This window comes from Neoarius graeffei, chromosome 10 (genome assembly GCF_027579695.1).
Source record: "Neoarius graeffei isolate fNeoGra1 chromosome 10, fNeoGra1.pri, whole genome shotgun sequence".
Classification (NCBI taxonomy): domain Eukaryota; kingdom Metazoa; phylum Chordata; class Actinopteri; order Siluriformes; family Ariidae; genus Neoarius; species Neoarius graeffei.
The window spans coordinates 84,068,685-84,087,970 of NC_083578.1; the positions used below are offsets into that span (position 1 = coordinate 84,068,685).

At 43.0% G+C, this 19,286-nt stretch overlaps 1 protein-coding gene across 1 annotated transcript in view; it reads right to left on the minus strand.

Moving 5' to 3' along the window:
- The window catches only part of abcd1 (ATP-binding cassette, sub-family D (ALD), member 1), a 49,077-nt gene extending 33,828 nt beyond the window's left edge, over positions 1 to 15,249 (minus strand). The window contains exons 1-5 of the mRNA XM_060932437.1: positions 12,993 to 15,249; positions 9,783 to 9,963; positions 1,039 to 1,181; positions 735 to 909; positions 552 to 646 (exon numbers count right to left, since the gene is read on the minus strand). Of these exons, the coding sequence (XP_060788420.1) occupies positions 552 to 646; positions 735 to 909; positions 1,039 to 1,181; positions 9,783 to 9,963; positions 12,993 to 13,925 (1,527 nt within the window). The 5' untranslated portion in view covers positions 13,926 to 15,249. The remainder of the gene's footprint in view (positions 1 to 551; positions 647 to 734; positions 910 to 1,038; positions 1,182 to 9,782; positions 9,964 to 12,992) is intronic.
- Between the last annotated feature and the right edge of the window lie 4,037 nt (positions 15,250 to 19,286).

A 19,286-nucleotide genomic window follows, 5' to 3' on the forward strand; every position in this document is an offset into this window, starting at 1 on the left:
AATGAGCCGGAATGCCGTCGGAATTAAAATTCTTTGTATATTCCAGGATATAGTACATACTAAGTATTCAAGCTGCATTCTCTTTGAATTCTTAGACGTTCAAAACCTATTCGGCGGCTATTCCGGGAGCGTTCTGACTGCATCTGAGGTGAATTCGTACAGCATTCGAGGCACCTTCTGACCAGACTTCAGGTGGTATTCAGGCAGCAATCGAACCGCACTCGTACGGCATTCGAAGTGCATTCTTAATATTCTAACAGCATTCAAGGTATACTGTGTTCCAACTACATTTGAACTGCATTCGAAAGCTAGTACACCCGGAATGTGCAAGAATCATTCGAGGCGGGTTTGAAGCACGTTCTAAGTATTCGAACAGCATTCTTACAAAGCTGTAAGAATATTGGTCAGTTTGAAATTCCCGCTCGAACGTGGCACGAATTTTGAAAAATTTTTCATTCTGGCTGGTTCTGCTTGATTCCTGCCAATTCTGAATAAGTGTGACGGGGGCCCTAAAGCGTGTAAAAACAGATCGCGTAGTCAGGTGTGTATACCTTGATGTTGAGGCTGGATACTACCACATCACCTGTGGGTGTGATAATAGGCAGGTTCTCACACCTGATGCCTTGCTCCACGTCAATCACTTGACCTGCATGCATAAAACACACACTTGTATATTAACATGTATAGGAATATAATTCAATAAAGTTAAACCAGCGAACGGAACAAAACCTCACCTCGAATATGTAGCGGCCCCTCCAACCTCATACCATGTTTCACCTCACGTGAACCGCCACGGTTCTCTGTACCCTGTGGGTCCTCGACTGATCGGCGATACACACCAACGCGCACCTCCTCAAAAACATCAAACATCTCATACACACGCGCCGTGTAGCCTGCTAGCTCCGTCACCTAACATGAGATGGAAAATAAATAAAAGAACTACAGCTATATGAATCTGTAAACGTCACCAAGTCCTTGCTACTAAATATTAGTAACAGCCCAATACCACCACCTTTAGGACATCATGGAGCATCTCACCTCCTTGTAGGAGCTCATAATCCGCTCCACAGCGTCGGCTCCTGCGTTTAAAAGATTCCTGGCTGTGGTAAATGCCTGCGTGCGCTCGCTCACCATCTCTTCCTCCTTCATCACCATCACTGCCTGCTTCACGTCCTCTGAATCTAAAAATAAAACCATCACTGCAACTTAATGACGACGTGAAAGAGACGCCTGTAAACCGTTACGCACTGTTCCTTTGGAAAATTAACACATCATGCTACAAATACCACAGGCAAGGTGTGTGTCGATTGGTTACCGATTAACACAGTCAGCCACAGGCTAAGAGCTGGCTTGTTTTTAAAAAAAAAAAAAAAAAACAGCATTAAAAAGGCTTTGGATAAGTCAGGAAGCTGTGTTCAGGTATTAAAGCCAAAAATCAAGTCCTGTCATGCTTCACTGCATCCTAAGTATCCTTGACTTGGAAGTGACGTCAAAGCAAAATAGAAACCCGGATGTCGGCCATGTTGGTGGATATAGACCCTTTTCAGTCACGTGACCTTCGTAAACACGACCGCCATTTTGGACATGTAGTGGACTTCGGCTCGAATCGGTTTGAATGCGAGGAAGGCAACAAACAAAAAACATAAAAGAAAAAGGAGCGAGATGCAGAAAACACCTTCACTATCCAGTGACGTAGGGCATTTACAGGGCGAGCAGAGGGAGAGGTATTTGCAAAAATTGAGGTTAGCAGGCTTAGAGAACGACGTTTACCTGCTTCCACCAGGACTGTTCACTGACGTACGGAAGTACACGAAGCCCTCGTCTTTACCTGACTTCGGCCCACATGATCTGTATACCTATGTCGTTAAAAACCCATCGCCATACACTACATGCCAACGTCCGAGGTTCCGGAGCACGCTCCGGCTTGCTCCAGGAGTGCTCCGTCCGAGGTTCCGGAGCGCGCTCCGGCTTGCTCCAGGAGTAAGCCGGAGCGTGCTGCTTAATTTGAGGGGGAGCAAGCCGGAGCGCGCTCCGGAACCTCGGCCGGAGCACTCCGAGAGCAAGCCGGAGCGCGCTGCTTAATTTGAGGGGGAGCAAGCCGGAGCGCGCTCCGGAACCTCGGCCGGAGCACTCCGGGAGCAAGCCGGGAGCAAGCCGGAGTGCGCTGCTTAATTTGAGGGGGAGCAAGCCGGAGCGCGCTCCGGAACCTCGGACGTTGGCTCCGACAGCTATTTACACTGGATCCGGTGTAAATAGCTGCCGGATCATAATTACAGTAAACTAGTAAATACAGTAAAGGAAAAACTTGAGACTGAAAGGTTTTAACAGTCATCCAAATGACTGAACGTAAACATTGCTACAGTAACATACTAGCTACTATGTTGTTGACATTAGCTAGTCAACAATAGCTACTACTACAGAAGAACAAAGAGGTTACAATGGGTTATTTTAACCTATTTGGTTACACACTCGCCGCCACAGAATGTTAACAGCAATGTAATGCCTTTTCTGGCTAATTTTATGCGTCTTACCTCCAACAAAGTGGTCACTACACAAGCGTTGGTATGCCGAGGGCTGCCAATCTTTCCTGTTAATGGCCGCTATCCATCTTCTCCGTCGGGATCCGATAAAATGATAAACCTTGCCTTGTTTGTTGATGGTTACTACATCCAGGTGCACAACAATATAGTGGCATGATGGAAGTCTTGCTGAAAGTAAAAACTTTCTTTGCTGCCGTTCCTCAATGTTGGCTGTGGTAAACTACTGGTAGTACATGTCCAAAATGGCGGCCGCGTTTGTCGTGACGTCACGTGAAAAGGGTCCATACAAACATGGGGTCAAGCGACATTCCATACAAAGTATAGTCTGCTAAAAGAACTGCTTTAAGCGTTCTTTTAGCGCTGCCATATCTTTGTGCTGTATAGAGACTCGGATTGTTTTGCAGTGTGGGCCCCTCCTGGGAAAAAACAGGGGCTCATTTCTACAATGGGGGGGCCCAGTGATTATCCTTCAGTTGAAGTGAACCTAGTGAGCGAAGCGAGCCCAATGAACAGCTGGGGCAGCCCAGGGGCTGTTTTTTTCTTCTCAATTCTGGTTTTTTTTTGTATTAGAAGCCATATGAAGCAATGTAGATGACAAAAATCAATGCTTCAACCAAATATATTGAGATATTGTTTAATCAGTGGCAATATTTTGGAATTCAACCACAGGCCACTATATATCACATCTATATTATCTCCTCCTTGTAAATTATAGCACAAGAATGGGTTTGTTTTTTGCATGCTGTGACGGTCTAATTCTGCTTGTCTCTAATCATCTCTACTTCTAATTTCAGAGAATCAGATGGGATGCTGAATCTTCAATCTTGGGTTCAAATTCAGGCTATGAAGTTTGAAAATTAATAATGTCTGATACTAATGATAGTGGCAGTGGTAGCAGTAGTGGCTGCTGTTGTAGTAGTTGATGTTGCAGTAGTAGTTGTTGTAAATCTAGTATGACTAATTAGCTTGGGTATCGGGGTATCAGTTTTTTCAGGTGAATGCACTCTTTCTGCCAAAGAATGACAAAACAGATGTATTTTTCTTTTTTTTTTTCTTATCCATGTTTTCTTGTCTCTTTCGAATATTCGTACATAGACCATAAGACGCCACCTAGCGAAAGACTTGGATCAGGTTTTACTCGCTTGGGACGCTACAAACGGGGCGGCGTAAATACACGAACGGGTCCGATGTATATTCAATATGGCGGTGGTCAAAACAAATTCATCCGAGGCTGAAATCTGTTGAATATCCAGATAATTATGTTGGAAGTTGCATATTTGTGCAAGATTTTCGATATTGAGACCATGAAGTCAAGTAATACGCCACGAAACATTCCAAATAGGGTATAAAATGCTCGCGTCCATATTGGCCCCGCCCCTCTCGACAACGCGTTCATTATTCGAAATAGTGCGTCTTAGACGCAGGCGCGCCAACAATCTGAGGCCCTGTCCACACAGCAACGGATTCAGGTGAATCTGATAAAATTGTTTATCGTTTCGGCCTGGCGTCCACACGGCACCGGCGTTTTGGGTGCCCCAAAACGGAATCTTTTGAGAACGGGTTCCAGAGTGAAAAAATCTGGCAACGGCGCCGTTGCGAAGTCGTCTGGATGAGTAGAACGGATTTGTTTACGATGACGTCACAACCACGACTGTCAGTGCTTCACGCCGGGTAGAAGTGTAACGAACTCGATGCGAGTTGTCAACAAATCCTATAACTTGGTTCATGAAACGCGCTTACAAAATATTTTCACTGCGAATATTTATTGTGTAATGGTGCAAAGTGAGAGAGAGAGAGAGAGAGAGAGAGAGAGAGTGTGAGAGAATAGCCCTTAGGGCAGAGTCTTTAGTCCAAACACTGCAGAAGCAGTACCAAACCGCGCACCACCCGTGCGCTTTCCGAAAACAATCCCGCCATCAAACATAGGAAAAAAAAAAAAAGGAGCGATCTCACCTCTTCAGATGTTGGTTTAAGTCCGACAATACATTCCTCAAAAAGGGCGTAGAAGAACAAAGTAATCCATCAACATGTAGCATTCAATTTATTCCGGACCATTAAAGAATTCTGGAGGATATCAGAATGTTGGCGTACCGGCTTCCATCTACCCCATTCATTCCTCTTTCCGCGTCTTTCGTTTTACGCTACTGATTAATAATCAAAACTTTATGTGGCTAATGCTACAGAAGAAGGGGTTTATGCGCATGCGTCTACTTCTTCTATTGTTCTGGTGTCTCCGATGGGACCGTCTTACAGTGCACGTAGAGGTGTGGCATGTGTGTTGCATCGTTTTCAGCAAGCGTTGCGTTGCCATATGGACCTGAAATTTTACTGATCCGTTGCCTATGTGGACACGATATTTTAAAAAAAAAAAAAATCTCGTTGCCGTTGTCGTGTGGATGTAGCCTGAGTCTCTGTGTATATGGTCATGGTCACAACCGTACTCGTCACCGTGGCACGTTCCGATTTTTTTAAATTCCTTCCGTGAAACTCTGAGGATTAGTACGGAGAGGACACAAGCACGGCTGAACAACGTCGGCACGGCTGATCTAACAAAGGCTAAAACCAAAAACAGCTCATCTTTGTAGCGTTCATTTTATCTCGGGTGAGATTCAAAAGCCTTCTCGATAATATCATGGAAGAATTTTATTTCGTGTTACTCGAATTTTGCTATAAAATGAGCGTTCTCTCTCTTGTCGTGGTTCACTCAGTCATTGTTATAATTTTAACACCATTTGTGTATTACCATTTCGCTTCTAGGAGCGCTAGCAAAATTATACGATAGAAACAATCCAGACTGGGCACCCACTCAGAACATGGGCTATGTTTCGTCCAAGGTCGGACTGGATTCTTCAGCAGCCGAACCAGATAGAACGCGATATCTGGGTACTCGATGGTCAGTAGAAGCGTCTTATCTTCAGAAAAGTCTGACTTTTTTAAATAATACGGGTCAAAACCACATACATCTCTCTTCTCTTTATATTGAATCTTCGCTCGACTGTTCAAATCGTGGTAATAGTGAGAAAATTCAGCATTATTTACAGACAGCTTTCAGCAGCTGACATGCTAGTTGCTTTGTATATCCACCATCATGGCGGACACTCATGACATAGCACATTTTGATCACGTGGTTGGCAAGTCATCTATTAGAACGAGTGCATTAATGTAAACCTGTTACTTGAATTAAATCATCCGGACCTACTGTCAGAGCTGCCGTTACAGAAAATTTTAAAAAAATCAACCAATCAGATTCGAGAATTCAACAGCGCAGTCTTAAGATTTCCTTTTGTTCAGATATCTAGTTTTGAACTAAACAAGAACAAAATCATTCGCTTTGAATGAACAGGTCTGCATGTATATTACTTTCTGTACTTTTAAAAATAATATTCGAGTTGTTTCATGTTACGTTGCGGTACCCAAGGCTTTGTCGCCACCTCCTGGATGGTCCTCGATGTCTGGAAAGATCAATACTTTCATTCTGGTTTAAAACTATTGCCTCAATCATCCAGGCTAGTATAAATTAGTACACGTTAATTACTGTTACTTTTGATTAAAGCGTATCTTAAGTAAGGCAGTATGACACGTAGCAAAGTGTCGATGCCAGCCTGGAGTGGATTATTTTCATGGAACTGCACCATCTGGAGTTTATTATTCCGGATGTACTCCAGCGATTTGCTCATGATTACAATGTTTAATTTATTAGCCAATGACATTTCACACATTTTAAAGACTTTATAGTATAACAGTATATTTGACTGAGAAACTGGAAAGTCCTTTTACTCTCATCCGCCGGGAAAATTTACAGGGTTCTCCAGAAAATCTGAAGTAGAATTTGTAGCGCCAAAGTCATGCTAACGTTAGGGGTTCTGAGGACGCGCCCCTCAAGACAATTTTGAAATTCACATGCCTTCTGGTGCACTCTCAGCTAATAAATTACTCACCATTTTCCCTGTAAAATACTTGCAAAATATGTATGAAATTTCCCTCCAGATGCGTGTGTGCTTGGCTTTCTCAGTTACTCTCTGTAGTACGCTGCCTGGCTCTGTAACATAACTACATACGCTACAGTGTGGTCACGTGGTCTGGCTCAGCCAATCAGAGTGCGAGAATCGATCAAGAAATAATGGCATCGCTTCTGGTCATGCTAGACCCGCAATGAAGACAATTTTGTGGTTGAATAATTGGATTTACAGCAAATTATGGGCAGCAGAGATTATATAAATTGCTTGAACATTGAACATTTTTCTGGGATCGAATAGCCGGCGCAGATCATCTGAGTAGGCGGAGAAAACCGCAGGTCGCCGGTGCTTGTAAATTTGCAAAGCACCGTCGAGACTGCTACAAAACGGAGACACCGCAGACACCCAAGACTCCCTCCATAAATGTTAAATAAATCTCTCCTAACACAAAAGACAAGGGGGGAAAAAAAAGTTTAAAAAAAAAAAGTCACATGCATGGTTATACAGTATGTCTTCTGTTTTTAAATGTCTTTTTTTTTTTTTTAAGTCTTAGATCGTTATATCTACTGCCTGTTCATCACCTACCCGTTCATTTACTGCCCAACACGCCTCGCACTACAACTCCCATCATGCTTTGCACCGCTCCCTGTCCCCTGAGTACTAATTATGGACAGCTGTTCTCAATCACCACCACCTCTCTCACACACACGCACCATAAGGACTCTGCTTTCAGAGACACTTTATGAAGTATTGCTCTGGTTCATGCTGTCCATTACCAAGCCATGATTAATTTGCACTGGCACAAATTGCGATTCTCACTCAGGATCTTTCGACGACTTATTATTATTCTCAATGTTTTTTTAGGATGTTATTTCTCCATCACTTTTCAACCAATCATCACCAAATTTCACATGAAGAATACATCTGGGCTGAATTTACATTGCTATGACTTTTGGTGCTGATCTGGATCACTGATCTGGAATGATCCATGAAAAACGAGCTTTTTTTCCCCCCTCACTAAGCATCGTTCTCTATCTCTTACCGTTCCGGATCTAAAGGGTACTGTTCTACTTTACCATTAGCCTACGATGACCAGATGTCCAGGATTGTAAGAGGTGACGCAAATCACTGTCACAGTACCTATCTATCTTCTATTATTATTATTCTCCTAACATTTTTTAGGATGCTATTTCTCCCTCAGTTTTCAACCAATCACCACCAAATTTCACATGAAGAATACCTCTTGGCTGAATTACGTTGCTATGACTTTTGGTGGTGATCCAGATTGATCCATGAAAAAGGGAATTTTTTGTTTCCAGTCACTTATAACTGTCTTTTTTTTTTTTTTAAACAACTTTGTTCAGGGCAGCAGGGCGCAACTTTTCCTCACTAAGCGTCATTCTCGATCTCTTACCGTTCCAGATCTATCGCGTACAATGACCAGACGTCCCGGATTGTAAGAGGTGACGCAAATCACTGTGACTTTAGTCACAGTATCCATCTAGTTCTTCTTAATAATAATAATAATAATAATAATAATAATATCCTAACTTTTTTTAGGATGTTATTTCTCCCTCACTTTTCAACCAATCATTACCAAATTTCACATGAATACCACCACCTCTGGGCTGAATTACGTTTCTATGACTTTTGGTGGTGATCCGGATTGATCCATGAAAAACGGAATTTTTTTCAGTCACTTATAACTCTCTCAATTTTTTTTTCAATAATTATTATTTTTCAAACTTTGTTCCAGGTGGCAGGGAGCAAATTTTCCTCACTAAACATCATTCTCTATCTCTTACCGTTCCGGATCTACAGGGCACGATGACCAGACGTCCCGGTTTATAAGAGGTGACGCAAATCACTGTGATTTTAGTCACAGTATCCATCTAGTTCTTTTTCTCCTCCTAATGTTTTTTAGGACGCTATTTCTCACTCGGTTTTCAACCAATCATTACCAAATTTCACATGAAGAATACCTCTGGGCTGAATTATGTTGCTATGACCTTTGGTGGTGATCGGGATCGATCCATGAAAAACGGGATTTTTTTTTCTGTCACTTATAACTCTCTGAATCAGTTTTTTTTAATAAATTATTATTATTGTTTTTTTTTTTTTTACTTTGTTCAGGGCGGCAGGGCGTAACTTTTCCTCACTAAGCGTCATTCTCTATCTCTTACCGTTCCAGATCTCAAGGGTACAATGACCAGACGTCCCGGATTGTAAGAGGTGACGCAAATCACTGTGACTTTAGTCGCAGTATCCATCTAGTTATTATTATTATTATCCTAACTTCTTTTAGGATGCTATTTCTCCCTCAGTTTTAAACCAATCATTACCAAATTTCACATGAAGAATACCTCTGGGCTGAATTACGTTGCTACTGTATGACTTTTGGTGGCGATCCAGATCGATCCATGAAAAACAGAATTTCCTTCAGTCACTTAAAACTCTGTCAATTTTCATTATTTTTTCAATCAGTTTTTTATTTTTATTTTATTCAGGGCAGCAGGGCACAACTTTTCCTCACCAAGCATCATCTTCCATCTCTTACCATTCTGGATCTACAGGGTACGGTGACCAGACGTCCCGGTGTGTAACAGCGAGCGCAAATCACTGTGACTTTAGTCACCGTCTATCTCGTTTATGTTTACCATTTCCGTGTCTGACTTGTGCCTATTTATTGGCACTGCCTCTTGGTTTATTCTGTTTATGCCAGTTTGCACACTGCATGAACTCTGCCTCTGCTCATTGTTTTGAATTTGTTTGCCTTTTCAAACTTTCAGTAAAACACCATTCTTCTGCACTGCCTGGTTCGTGATACAGATCATGTAGCGTGTCTGCTGTGGAAGTCCCTGAATGAGCAGTTACTATAAAAACGATAACCTATCAGAACATGAAAATAATACGCTCTTTCTGACCAATCAGAATTGAGAAAATCAACCATACCATGGTATGAAGTTAACTTCTGACTCAGATTCAGAAAAATACAGAACGGCACTAAAGACAGACCAAATGCAGGTAAGACTGTGATATCATTATTAACATTATGAGAGCGGAGAATTGGGGGAAGGCTGGAAATGTTATCCAACACCATCACCAGACAAAGTGAACACCTGGCTGGGCAATGTGTTCCATCTTCATTTCTAAAATAAATCCTGAATTATTTCCATTTTATTCACTAGCTTTGAGCTCAGATCCACACACGCCAAAAAATCTGACGGTCCTCCCCCCAGTGCCAACATGTGATGCGAGTGTACACAGAGAAGAGTAAGGGTCGTACCACGTGAGGAATACCCCGGAGCGGTGATGATGGGCACGGCCACCATGACGAGACCCGAGGCGCTCCACAGGTACTTCATGAGGAACTGCTCGAGCATGACGTACCACAGCCGCTTGAAGAGGATCAGGTTGATCTGCGAGCGCAGTGCCTCGTAGCTCCGCTGCAGCTGTGACCTCTCCACCTACGCACGACACAACGGCAGAAGTGTGCACACACGCGCAGACACACGTACGCACACACGAACACACAACAGGTGAGCATTATGAGAAATCGGGAACGATGCAGACTTTCAAGTAATTAAATGTCCCTTTCCTATAATTTAGGGTCAGTCACGGGTCATGAAGTTGGGACAGTGAAATGAAAGCCTACAGTTCAGTCTGTGTGTGCGCTAAAAGGCCACTGACCACTGTGTGTGTGGGCGTAGGGTCAGAACAGCCTGACACAGAAACCTGCCCCAGTTCCAGGATTTTCTCTTTGTTCTAAATCACATGATGCTTCTTTGGTCTAGGAACAGTAACTACTGTGGAAGCACATGATGTTTGTTTATGGGGCAGGTGTTGTATACTTGTAACATGCTCAAAGCATCAGAATGACTGAACACACACACATGTGAAGCGGGTCAATATGCCAATAAGATATCAAATAAAGAATAAAAACATTGACAGACACGCTGTTAATTAACAATCATTCACCGATCTTCACTGAGCCAGAGGTGGAGAATTTTAATATAAATACACAGGTAACTTTTTTTTTTTTAATATCTAAATAATTTCACATTTAAAAACCAGCATGCAAATGTAATAAAGTTGTGGCGCAGACTTGTCACTTATCTACGCCGAGTCACATAAAATACTTTGTTTTGAAATCGATAATATAAATCACAATTAATTCCACTTTACCTTTAAAATATCTTTAGACCAAACTTCGTAGCATCTTTAGTGCTTTTAGGAACAGCGTATTCTTTCATTATTTGTAATTCTTCCTCACTTACGGTGAGTGAGCGATTGGCCGCCATTTTGCCAAGTCGCTCAAGGTGACTGGTCGAGAAATTCGGACTATTTCTCGATAATCAGCACGCGTGATTTTCTGTAAATCGCCTGCGTATTTATACTAAAGGAAAGTGATTCGTTTTCTATAATCACGTCTCCATGTGCAATATAACTGGATTTTCTAACTTCTGTTTCTACCTCCTCGACCAAAATGTGCAATACTCACTCGATTTGTGTAATACTCAATATGTACAATACCACTTCAGATAGATATTTATTACTTTTTTATATATGGGTCTGCCTCAGAAACTGGGTACTGTGGGGGTACCCCACTAAATATACCCAGTCAATAAACTATACGGTTTTGAATGGTGATGTTGGTTTTAATTTGAAGAAAAATAATACAGATAAAACTAAATCTTTGATGTGAATATTCAGAATTTGGCAAAAATTCTGCAAATTTGTGGAAAAATGGCGGCTTGATCTGGGACACGATAAACGGTCGACTACATCGCATTCCCTTAAAAAGGTTGTAGTCCACTGAAAAGTCTACAGTTATCACTGATTGTATTTTAACTTGTAACTTTATCCACCTGAGGATTGGTGCGCTCACAGAATAATCATAACCGTAATAAAACATCATGCAAAATATTTGATCACCGTCGTAACTCCATTTTCTGCAGACCCAAAACCAATACGATCGTGTGTTTTGATCTAAACGGAAAGCCTCAGGGTCGAGGTCACTACCTCGCCAAAAGTAGTAACTTAAAATCACTACGCCGTATAAAAATTGTTATAAATCTGCAATTTTGTTTTTTAAAACGAAAGCTGAAAAGTTAGGTATAGAATATGTTTCTTACAGAATATGTTATGATGGTAGCTGGTCTTGTATGAATTTCTGAGCTATAAAATGAGTCGTGGTCTATTTTTTACCGTAGCGTGTTATTTGTGTGCGCGGAAGGACACACATTAACAATTTGCATGTGTAGAATGGAATTTTCCACTCCGACAGTTAGAAGCTGATCGTGCTTCCATTTGCGGTTTTTCTGTTACATGGGTGATCTGTTCGGACGTTATCACTGAAAAGGTGAGTTTTGACAGTTTTTTGTTTTAGTCTTGCAGTATAAGGCAATAGAATGTTTCTTTTTCATCGTACTTTCATATTTCGTAGTGTTTGCGTATTTTTGGCCAATATTTTGCAACCATGGTCAATTTAGATCGAACTTTTGATAGAATCTATGGCCAGTCATTTTTGCCCCGCCCCGCCTCGCGCTCCGTCCGGTGTTGTAGCGATGTCCCGTTGCTCGCACGCCGCAGCAGAGACCTGCGCGACCTTCAGCCGGTACAGTCGCTGTTCTTTTACCACCGCCGTTATTCTCATCTTTCCGGTGTGTTCTTGATTTTTCCATTGTGTCCTATTTCGCCATATCAAATACCCAAAATGTATCATATTATTCATATTTAAGTGAATAATCAATTCGGTCATCATAACTTGGCATTTTTAACCCAAGCAATCAAAGAGGAAATTTTCAATATTTTCACTCATCTGTGAAGGAGGGGCTTTAATTCTTCATGCTGTAGTTATTTTATATGTAAATCAATTTTACAAAAGCATTTGAATTGTAATCAAAATTTCATAGTGGAGGCCAGATAAAGCAAGATGCTATCTTTATTCGTATTAAACATGAAAAAAGAAACATTGAGTGTTTAGGTAAATGAAAAAAAAAAGTAAAATTAGAAAATGTATTTTTTGACCATAATGTCCCAAAGGAAAGACCAGTTTCTGAGACGGACCCATATTTATTCATATACAGTTGCACTCTGTTTAATGACAGCCTTACATAGCTCTATCTAGCTCCCTCACTGTTTGTTATAATTGTGTATTATAGTGTTTTTAAATTTTAGAATGTATGTTTCGTATTTTTCTAGTCCTCCCCCCCACCTTTTTTTTTTTAAATAATAATGTCTATGAAGCCGACTCGTGGAAAACGCTCAAGGATTCCAATGTACCTGTACTGTAATGTATTTGTGGAAATGGCAATAAACTCTAAACTAATAATGTCCCATAATGTTTTATTCTTCTTACATCACAGCAATCTGCTAACAATAACACTTTTTTACTTAATTAGAATCTTATCCAAGACATAAAGGTAATCATTCACACGCCTGCTTGTTCAAGGGCCCTAATTTGGTTAAAGAACCACAGACATTTGGATTCTACCTTGTGACCCCCGTAGAAGGCAATCTCCTCCGAGTTGGCGATGATGCGTGAATGCATGTACCTCAGGTCCCCTTTTCTCTTGGCCTCTTCGGCCACCAGTTTGCCGAAGCGTGGAGAAAACGCCCGCAGGATTTTGGCTGTGAGCGCCACTACGATGCCGGCGATCGCCGAAGGCCAAGTCGTGTTGGCGCCTTTAGACTCCGCTGTTTTGATCAGCGTGTAGCAGGTCATCACGACATCCAGGCAGGGCTTGGTCAGGTTGGAGTACAGGTGGGCCACAGAGCCGGCGAACATCACCATGTCTTCGGTCAGCGACTGGTCCGGGTTGGCCAGCCTGCCGTCCATGTTGCTGACGCGGTAATAGGTCTGGTTGCTGAAGTAGAGGTGGTAAGCATGGCTCACCAGCCTGGTGCGAAACGCCAGGGTTAGCTGACCTTCTAGATAACGGATAGCACTGTTCACAAACGTTGCAGGGATAGCGATCAGGAGCCATTTGGTTAACTCCCACACAAATGCCTGGGGGTCTTTTTTCACTATGGTCTTCACTATTTTACCATCCAAGTTGGCAACATAAATAGACAGGAATGTGCGCGAGATAAGAGCGATCGAGTGGAAACCCAGCAGAGCCAGCTCTTTGCAGAAAAGCCGAGGGAAAAGAATGCTCAGAAGTCGCTTTAAACGCAAAAGGAATTCTCGGTTCACAGCCGGAGAGTTTCTCTTCCTCTTTCGCCTCTCCGTGACCTCCAGCGGCTCTCCATTCACATGATGTGCATTCAGTCTACCGCACTGAGGATCAGCCTGTCCTTTCAGTCTTTCAGAAATATACGGGTAGAGTCTTTTCACTCCATACGCAGCAACGAGGAGGAAAACCGCTTTCTTTGCTGCTGAAGACCTCTTCAGCTGCGAGGGCAGTTTTGAATATAATACAGGCATTTTTTCCTTGATTTTTTTTTTGCAGACCTAGATAAAACGAACCAGTGCAGTTTCGCACATACTAATGAGAACAATGGTCAACTGTATAACATTAACGCTTCTGAAACGTGTCCGACTTGCATGAGATCCAAGCGTCTCAACTAGTAGGTAAACTTTTTACACGTTTAAGTCGTACTGTAAAACTTCTGTTTTTATGTTTGAGAAGAATGCATCATTAAATTACACGCAATCATATAATGTTAACAGTTACCCCATTTATATCGATATCAATCTATCCAACGTCGCTATATGGCTGAGTAACGCTAACAGTTACCTAATTTACAGGTATTGGTTTCTAAAACGTTCTGGAAATGTTTGTTTTTTGTTCTGAGAGCTATTTCCTCCCCTCTCAAGTTCTCAATACAACTCAAGTTTGTATATTTAAAAAAAATCAAATAAAAATCTGAAAACTTCCTGGACAAGTACGTTTGCTCACCAAAATAAAACGTTCTCAAAACGTTACGAAATGGTTCCCAGAATAACCAAAGTGGAACTATGGGTAATTTGGACTACCATTTAAAATATAGCCTGTAGATATTTTTTTTCCTCAGTGAGGTTTTTTTTTTAAAATAAATAAAAACTTGACTAAACGTTTTAAAAAAGAAAAATATTTTAAGGGGGGAAAAGACAATAGCAATTCAGCTAGTTTAGCAGACGTGTTAGCAACTTTTGCTAGTAAATAAAATGAACTAGAAAAGGTAACTAGCTAGGAATAATTAATTAGATAACTAGCGAATGATGCAAGCAAACATTCCTAAAGCTATGTGTAATATTAAGATATAAAAGATATTGATGATAACATTAATGAATTTAAGTTATTTAATTAGCTAGTTGCTCTGGAAATCACTTTTGTCGTTCTTAGTCAACTGACCGCTTACTGTACTGACTGTAAACACAGTGAGGCAGCTAACTAACCCCGGTTACATAAATATCGCTAAAATAAATTTATTTACCTTCACTTATTAACCGAACAACACGTTTGGACTTTAACGCGTTTAATAATAATAAAAAATAAACCAGTCGTCACATTTTGTAAATTCACGGCTGCTCCCTGACTGTCCTCCCGTTCAGCACCGCATTAAGGAAGTGTTTATGCTAACTGATGCCCGTTAGCTAGCTGCAAAAACTTTACCCTCGTATTTTATTTACATATACCTCCAAATTTCGACTGAAAATCATCCTCAAGCGTGATCCGTGCTATTTTTAGCTATAATTAGCTCTAAAAACCTTGCTGAGACTAGCCTTTCTTCGTGGTCTATAAGTTGAGCAGACTGTAGCGGCTGAATACCGAATACCTCCTCGCTTCCTACTTTAAGTGCACTAGCTATGATGTGGAATAACGGCCTCTGCTGCCTACCTAGAGCGCTTTATGTCAATTTAGGATGCGGCCTTTGTATTTATATGCACATAGCCTGAGTATCAGACTACAGCAGTGCTGCCCAATAGGAGCAGGAGTAAAGAGGTCTGCCTACCACACACACACACACACACACCCCTTCTGTAGGTTGATTAAATCCGTTACATAACGGATTCCCTCCCACCACACACACCTCACCTACTTCCCTGCCCTTGGGGACAGCCATGGCCTGAAGGTTACAGAAGGACCCAAAGGGTTGCAGGTTCGAGTCCAAGGACCGGCAGGAAAAATGTGAGGGTAGTTGAGTGAATGAACAGCACTTTCTCCCACCCTCTGTATCATGAGCCAGACACCTAACCCCAAAGGGTTGCAGGTTTGAGTCCCAGGACTGGCAGGAAAAATGTGAGGGTAGTTGAGTGAATGAACAGCACTTTCCCCCCTCCCTCTGTATCATGAGCCAGACACCTAACCCCAAAGGGTTGCGGGTTCAAGTCCCAGGACCGGCAGGAAAAATGTGAGGGTAGTTGAGTGAATGAACAGCACTTTCCCCCCTCCCTCTGTATCATGAGCCAGACACCTAACCCCAAAGGGTTGCAGGTTTGAGTCAGTCCCAGGACCGGCAGGAAAAACGTGAGGGTAGTTGAGTGAATGAACAGCACTTTCTCCCGCCCTCTGTATCATGAGCCAGACACCTAACCCCAAAGGGTTGCAGATTTGAGTCCCAGGACGGGCAGGAAAAATGTGAGGGTAGTTGAGTGAATGAACAGCACTTTCCCCACTCCCTCTGTATCATGAGCCAGACACCTAACCCCAAAGGGTTGCGGGTTCAAGTCCCAGGACCGGCAGGAAAAACGTGAGGGTAGTTGAGTGAATGAACAGCACTTTCCCCCCTCCCTCTGTATCATGAGCCAGACACCTAACCCCAAAAGGGTTGCAGGTTTGAGTCAGTCCCAGGACCGGCAGGAAAAATGTGAGGGTAGTTGAGTGAATGAACAGCACTTTCTCCCGCCCTCTGTATCATGAGCCAGACACCTAACCCCAAAGGGTTGCGGGTTCGAGTCCCAGGACCGGCAGGAAAAATGTGAGGGTAGTTGAGTGAATGAACAGCACTTTCTCCCGCCCTCTGTATCATGAGCCAGACACCTAACCCCAAAGGGTTGCAGGTTTGAGTCCCAGGACTGGCAGGAAAAATGTGAGGGTAGTTGAGTGAATGAACAGCACTTTCCCCCCTCCCTCTGTATCATGAGCCAGACACCTAACCCCAAAGGGTTGCGGGTTCAAGTCCCAGGACCGGCAGGAAAAATGTGAGGGTAGTTGAGTGAATGAACAGCACTTTCCCCCCTCCCTCTGTATCATGAGCCAGACACCTAACCCCAAAGGGTTGTAGATTTGAGTCCCAGGACTGGCAGGAAAAATGTGAGGGTAGTTGAGTGAATGAACAGCACTTTCTCCCGCCCTCTGTATCATGAGCCAGACACCTAACCCCAAAGGGTTGCAGGTTTGAGTCCCAGGACTGGCAGGAAAAATGTGAGGGTAGTTGAGTGAATGAACAGCACTTTCTCCCTCCCTCTGTATCATGAGCCAGACACCTAACCCCAAAGGGTTGCGGGTTCGAGTCCCAGGACCGGCAGGAAAAATGTGAGGGTAGTTGAGTGAATGAACAGCACTTTCTCCCGCCCTCTGTATCATAAGCCAGACACCTAACCCCAAAGGGTTGCAGGTTTGAGTCCCAGGACTGGCAGGAAAAATGTGAGGGTAGTTGAGTGAATGAACAGCACTTTCTCCCGCCCTCTGTATCATGAGCCAGACACCTAACCCCAAAGGGTTGCAGGTTCGAGTCCAAGGACCGGCAGGAAAAATGTGAGGGTAGTTGAGCGAATGAACAGCACTTTCTCCCGCCCTCTGTATCATGAGCAAGACACCTAACCCCAAAGGGTTGCAGATTTGAGTCCCAGGACCGGCAGGAAAAATGTGAGGGTAGTTGAGTGAATGAACAGCACTTTCTCCCGCCCTCTGTATCATGAGCAAGACACCTAACCCCAAAGGGTTGCGGGTTCGAGTCCCAGGACCGGCAGGAAAAAATGTGAGGGTAGTTGAGTGAATGAACAGCACTTTCCCCCCTCCCTCTGTATCATGAGCCAGACACCTAACCCCAAAGGGTTGCAGGTTTGAGTCCCAGGACCGGCAGGAAAAATGGGAGGGTAGTTGAGTGAATGAACAGCACTTTCCCCCTCCCTCTGTATCATGAGCCAGACACCTAACTCCAAAGGGTTGCGGGTTCAAGTCCCAGGACCGGCAGGAAAAATGTGAGGGTAGTTGAGTGAATGAACAGCACTTTCTCCCGCCCTCTGTATCATGAGCCAGACACCTAACCCCAAAGGGTTGCATGTTTGAGTCCAAGGACCGGCAGGAAAAATGTGAGGGTAGTTGAGTGAATGAACAGCACTTTCTCCCACCCTCTGTATCATGAGCCAGACACCTAACCCCTGAGGTGCTGTAGCATCCCTGCCCACTGCTCTGGGTGCATGTGCATACACTCATTGCTCACGTGTGTTAAATGCAGAGGAAGAATTTCACTTGTGTACATGTGACAAGCTGCTTCTTCTATGCTTTGAACTATTTTTAGGTACCTACCTTCCTTCATTGGTCTCGTATCAAGTACAGTTACTGACCCTAGTCCATCTCTTACCTTATACATCACTGTTTCTCAACACAGTAGGTATATAATAGTCCTTTTTGCATTACTGATGCACCAGATACATTCATATCAGCACCATCACCACTAACTGCTTACCTGTGAAGTGCACCTACATGGTAGCTGTTCCTGATAAAAGGACTAGATGAGTGCATTTTTCAATAACAAATGCAAAACTGAACCTTGACAAGCAAGGAATAGAGCACAAGCACTTCAATTCATGGGTGGGAAATATTGAAACGATGGAAGTGATGATATTATTCATGACTGCAGTTTCGACAAGGATAAGCAGATGTTTGTAGACATATTGTTTAAGTTAACAAGCTAGTTGAAAGCTGTGAGAACTAATAGCCATGTTTGTTGTTCATCCCATCTCATTATCTCTAGCCACTTTATCCTGTTCTACAGGGTCGCAGGCAAGCTGGAGCCTATCCCAGCTGACTACGGGCGAAAGGCGGGGTACACCCTGGACAAGTCGCCAGGTCATCACAGGGCTGACACATAGACACAGACAACCATTCACACTCACATTCACACCTACGGTCAATTTAGAGTCACCAGTTAACCTAACCTGCATGTCTTTGGACTGTGGGGGAAACCGGAGCACCCAGAGGAAACCCACGCGGACACGGGGAGAACATGCAAACTCCGCACAGAAAGGCCCTCGCTGGCCACGGGGCTCGAACCCGGACCTTCTTGCTGTGAGGCGACAGCGCTAACCACTACACCACCGTGCCACCCCCATGTTTGTTGTTTACATTCATTATTATAATGTGAGGTGATTTTGTTTTTTGTTTTTGTTTTTTTTTACACGTGACTGAGACGAGGTATTTGGATGACAACGACGTGCTATGCTCTTCCCATCTACACTCTCCCTTATGGACTCATCCTCCAGCAGTAGTCAGGCAGTGCGCGTTCATGTGTCTTGGAGGGAGCAATGAAGCGAAGACGTGAGATTTTGCAGCTGGATACTTTCAAAATCTAGCTTACTTTTGCTGGTTTCTCCAAAATTACCTACCCTAGTTTTAAAAAAACTCCACTCGGACACACTAAATATTTTTATACATAGTTTTCACTGACGTCACGGCATTCCGGGGAAAGCCCTCCAGCTGCCATCTTGTGGGTCAAACAAAATGGACCATCGCCACTACCGGCTACGTTATCTCAGACGAATTTATGAAGTTATATAGTCAGTTTTCTAAAATAAAGATCAATGTCGGCAAAATCAAGCAAACAGAAGTATATAGATACATTAGACGACATCTCACGA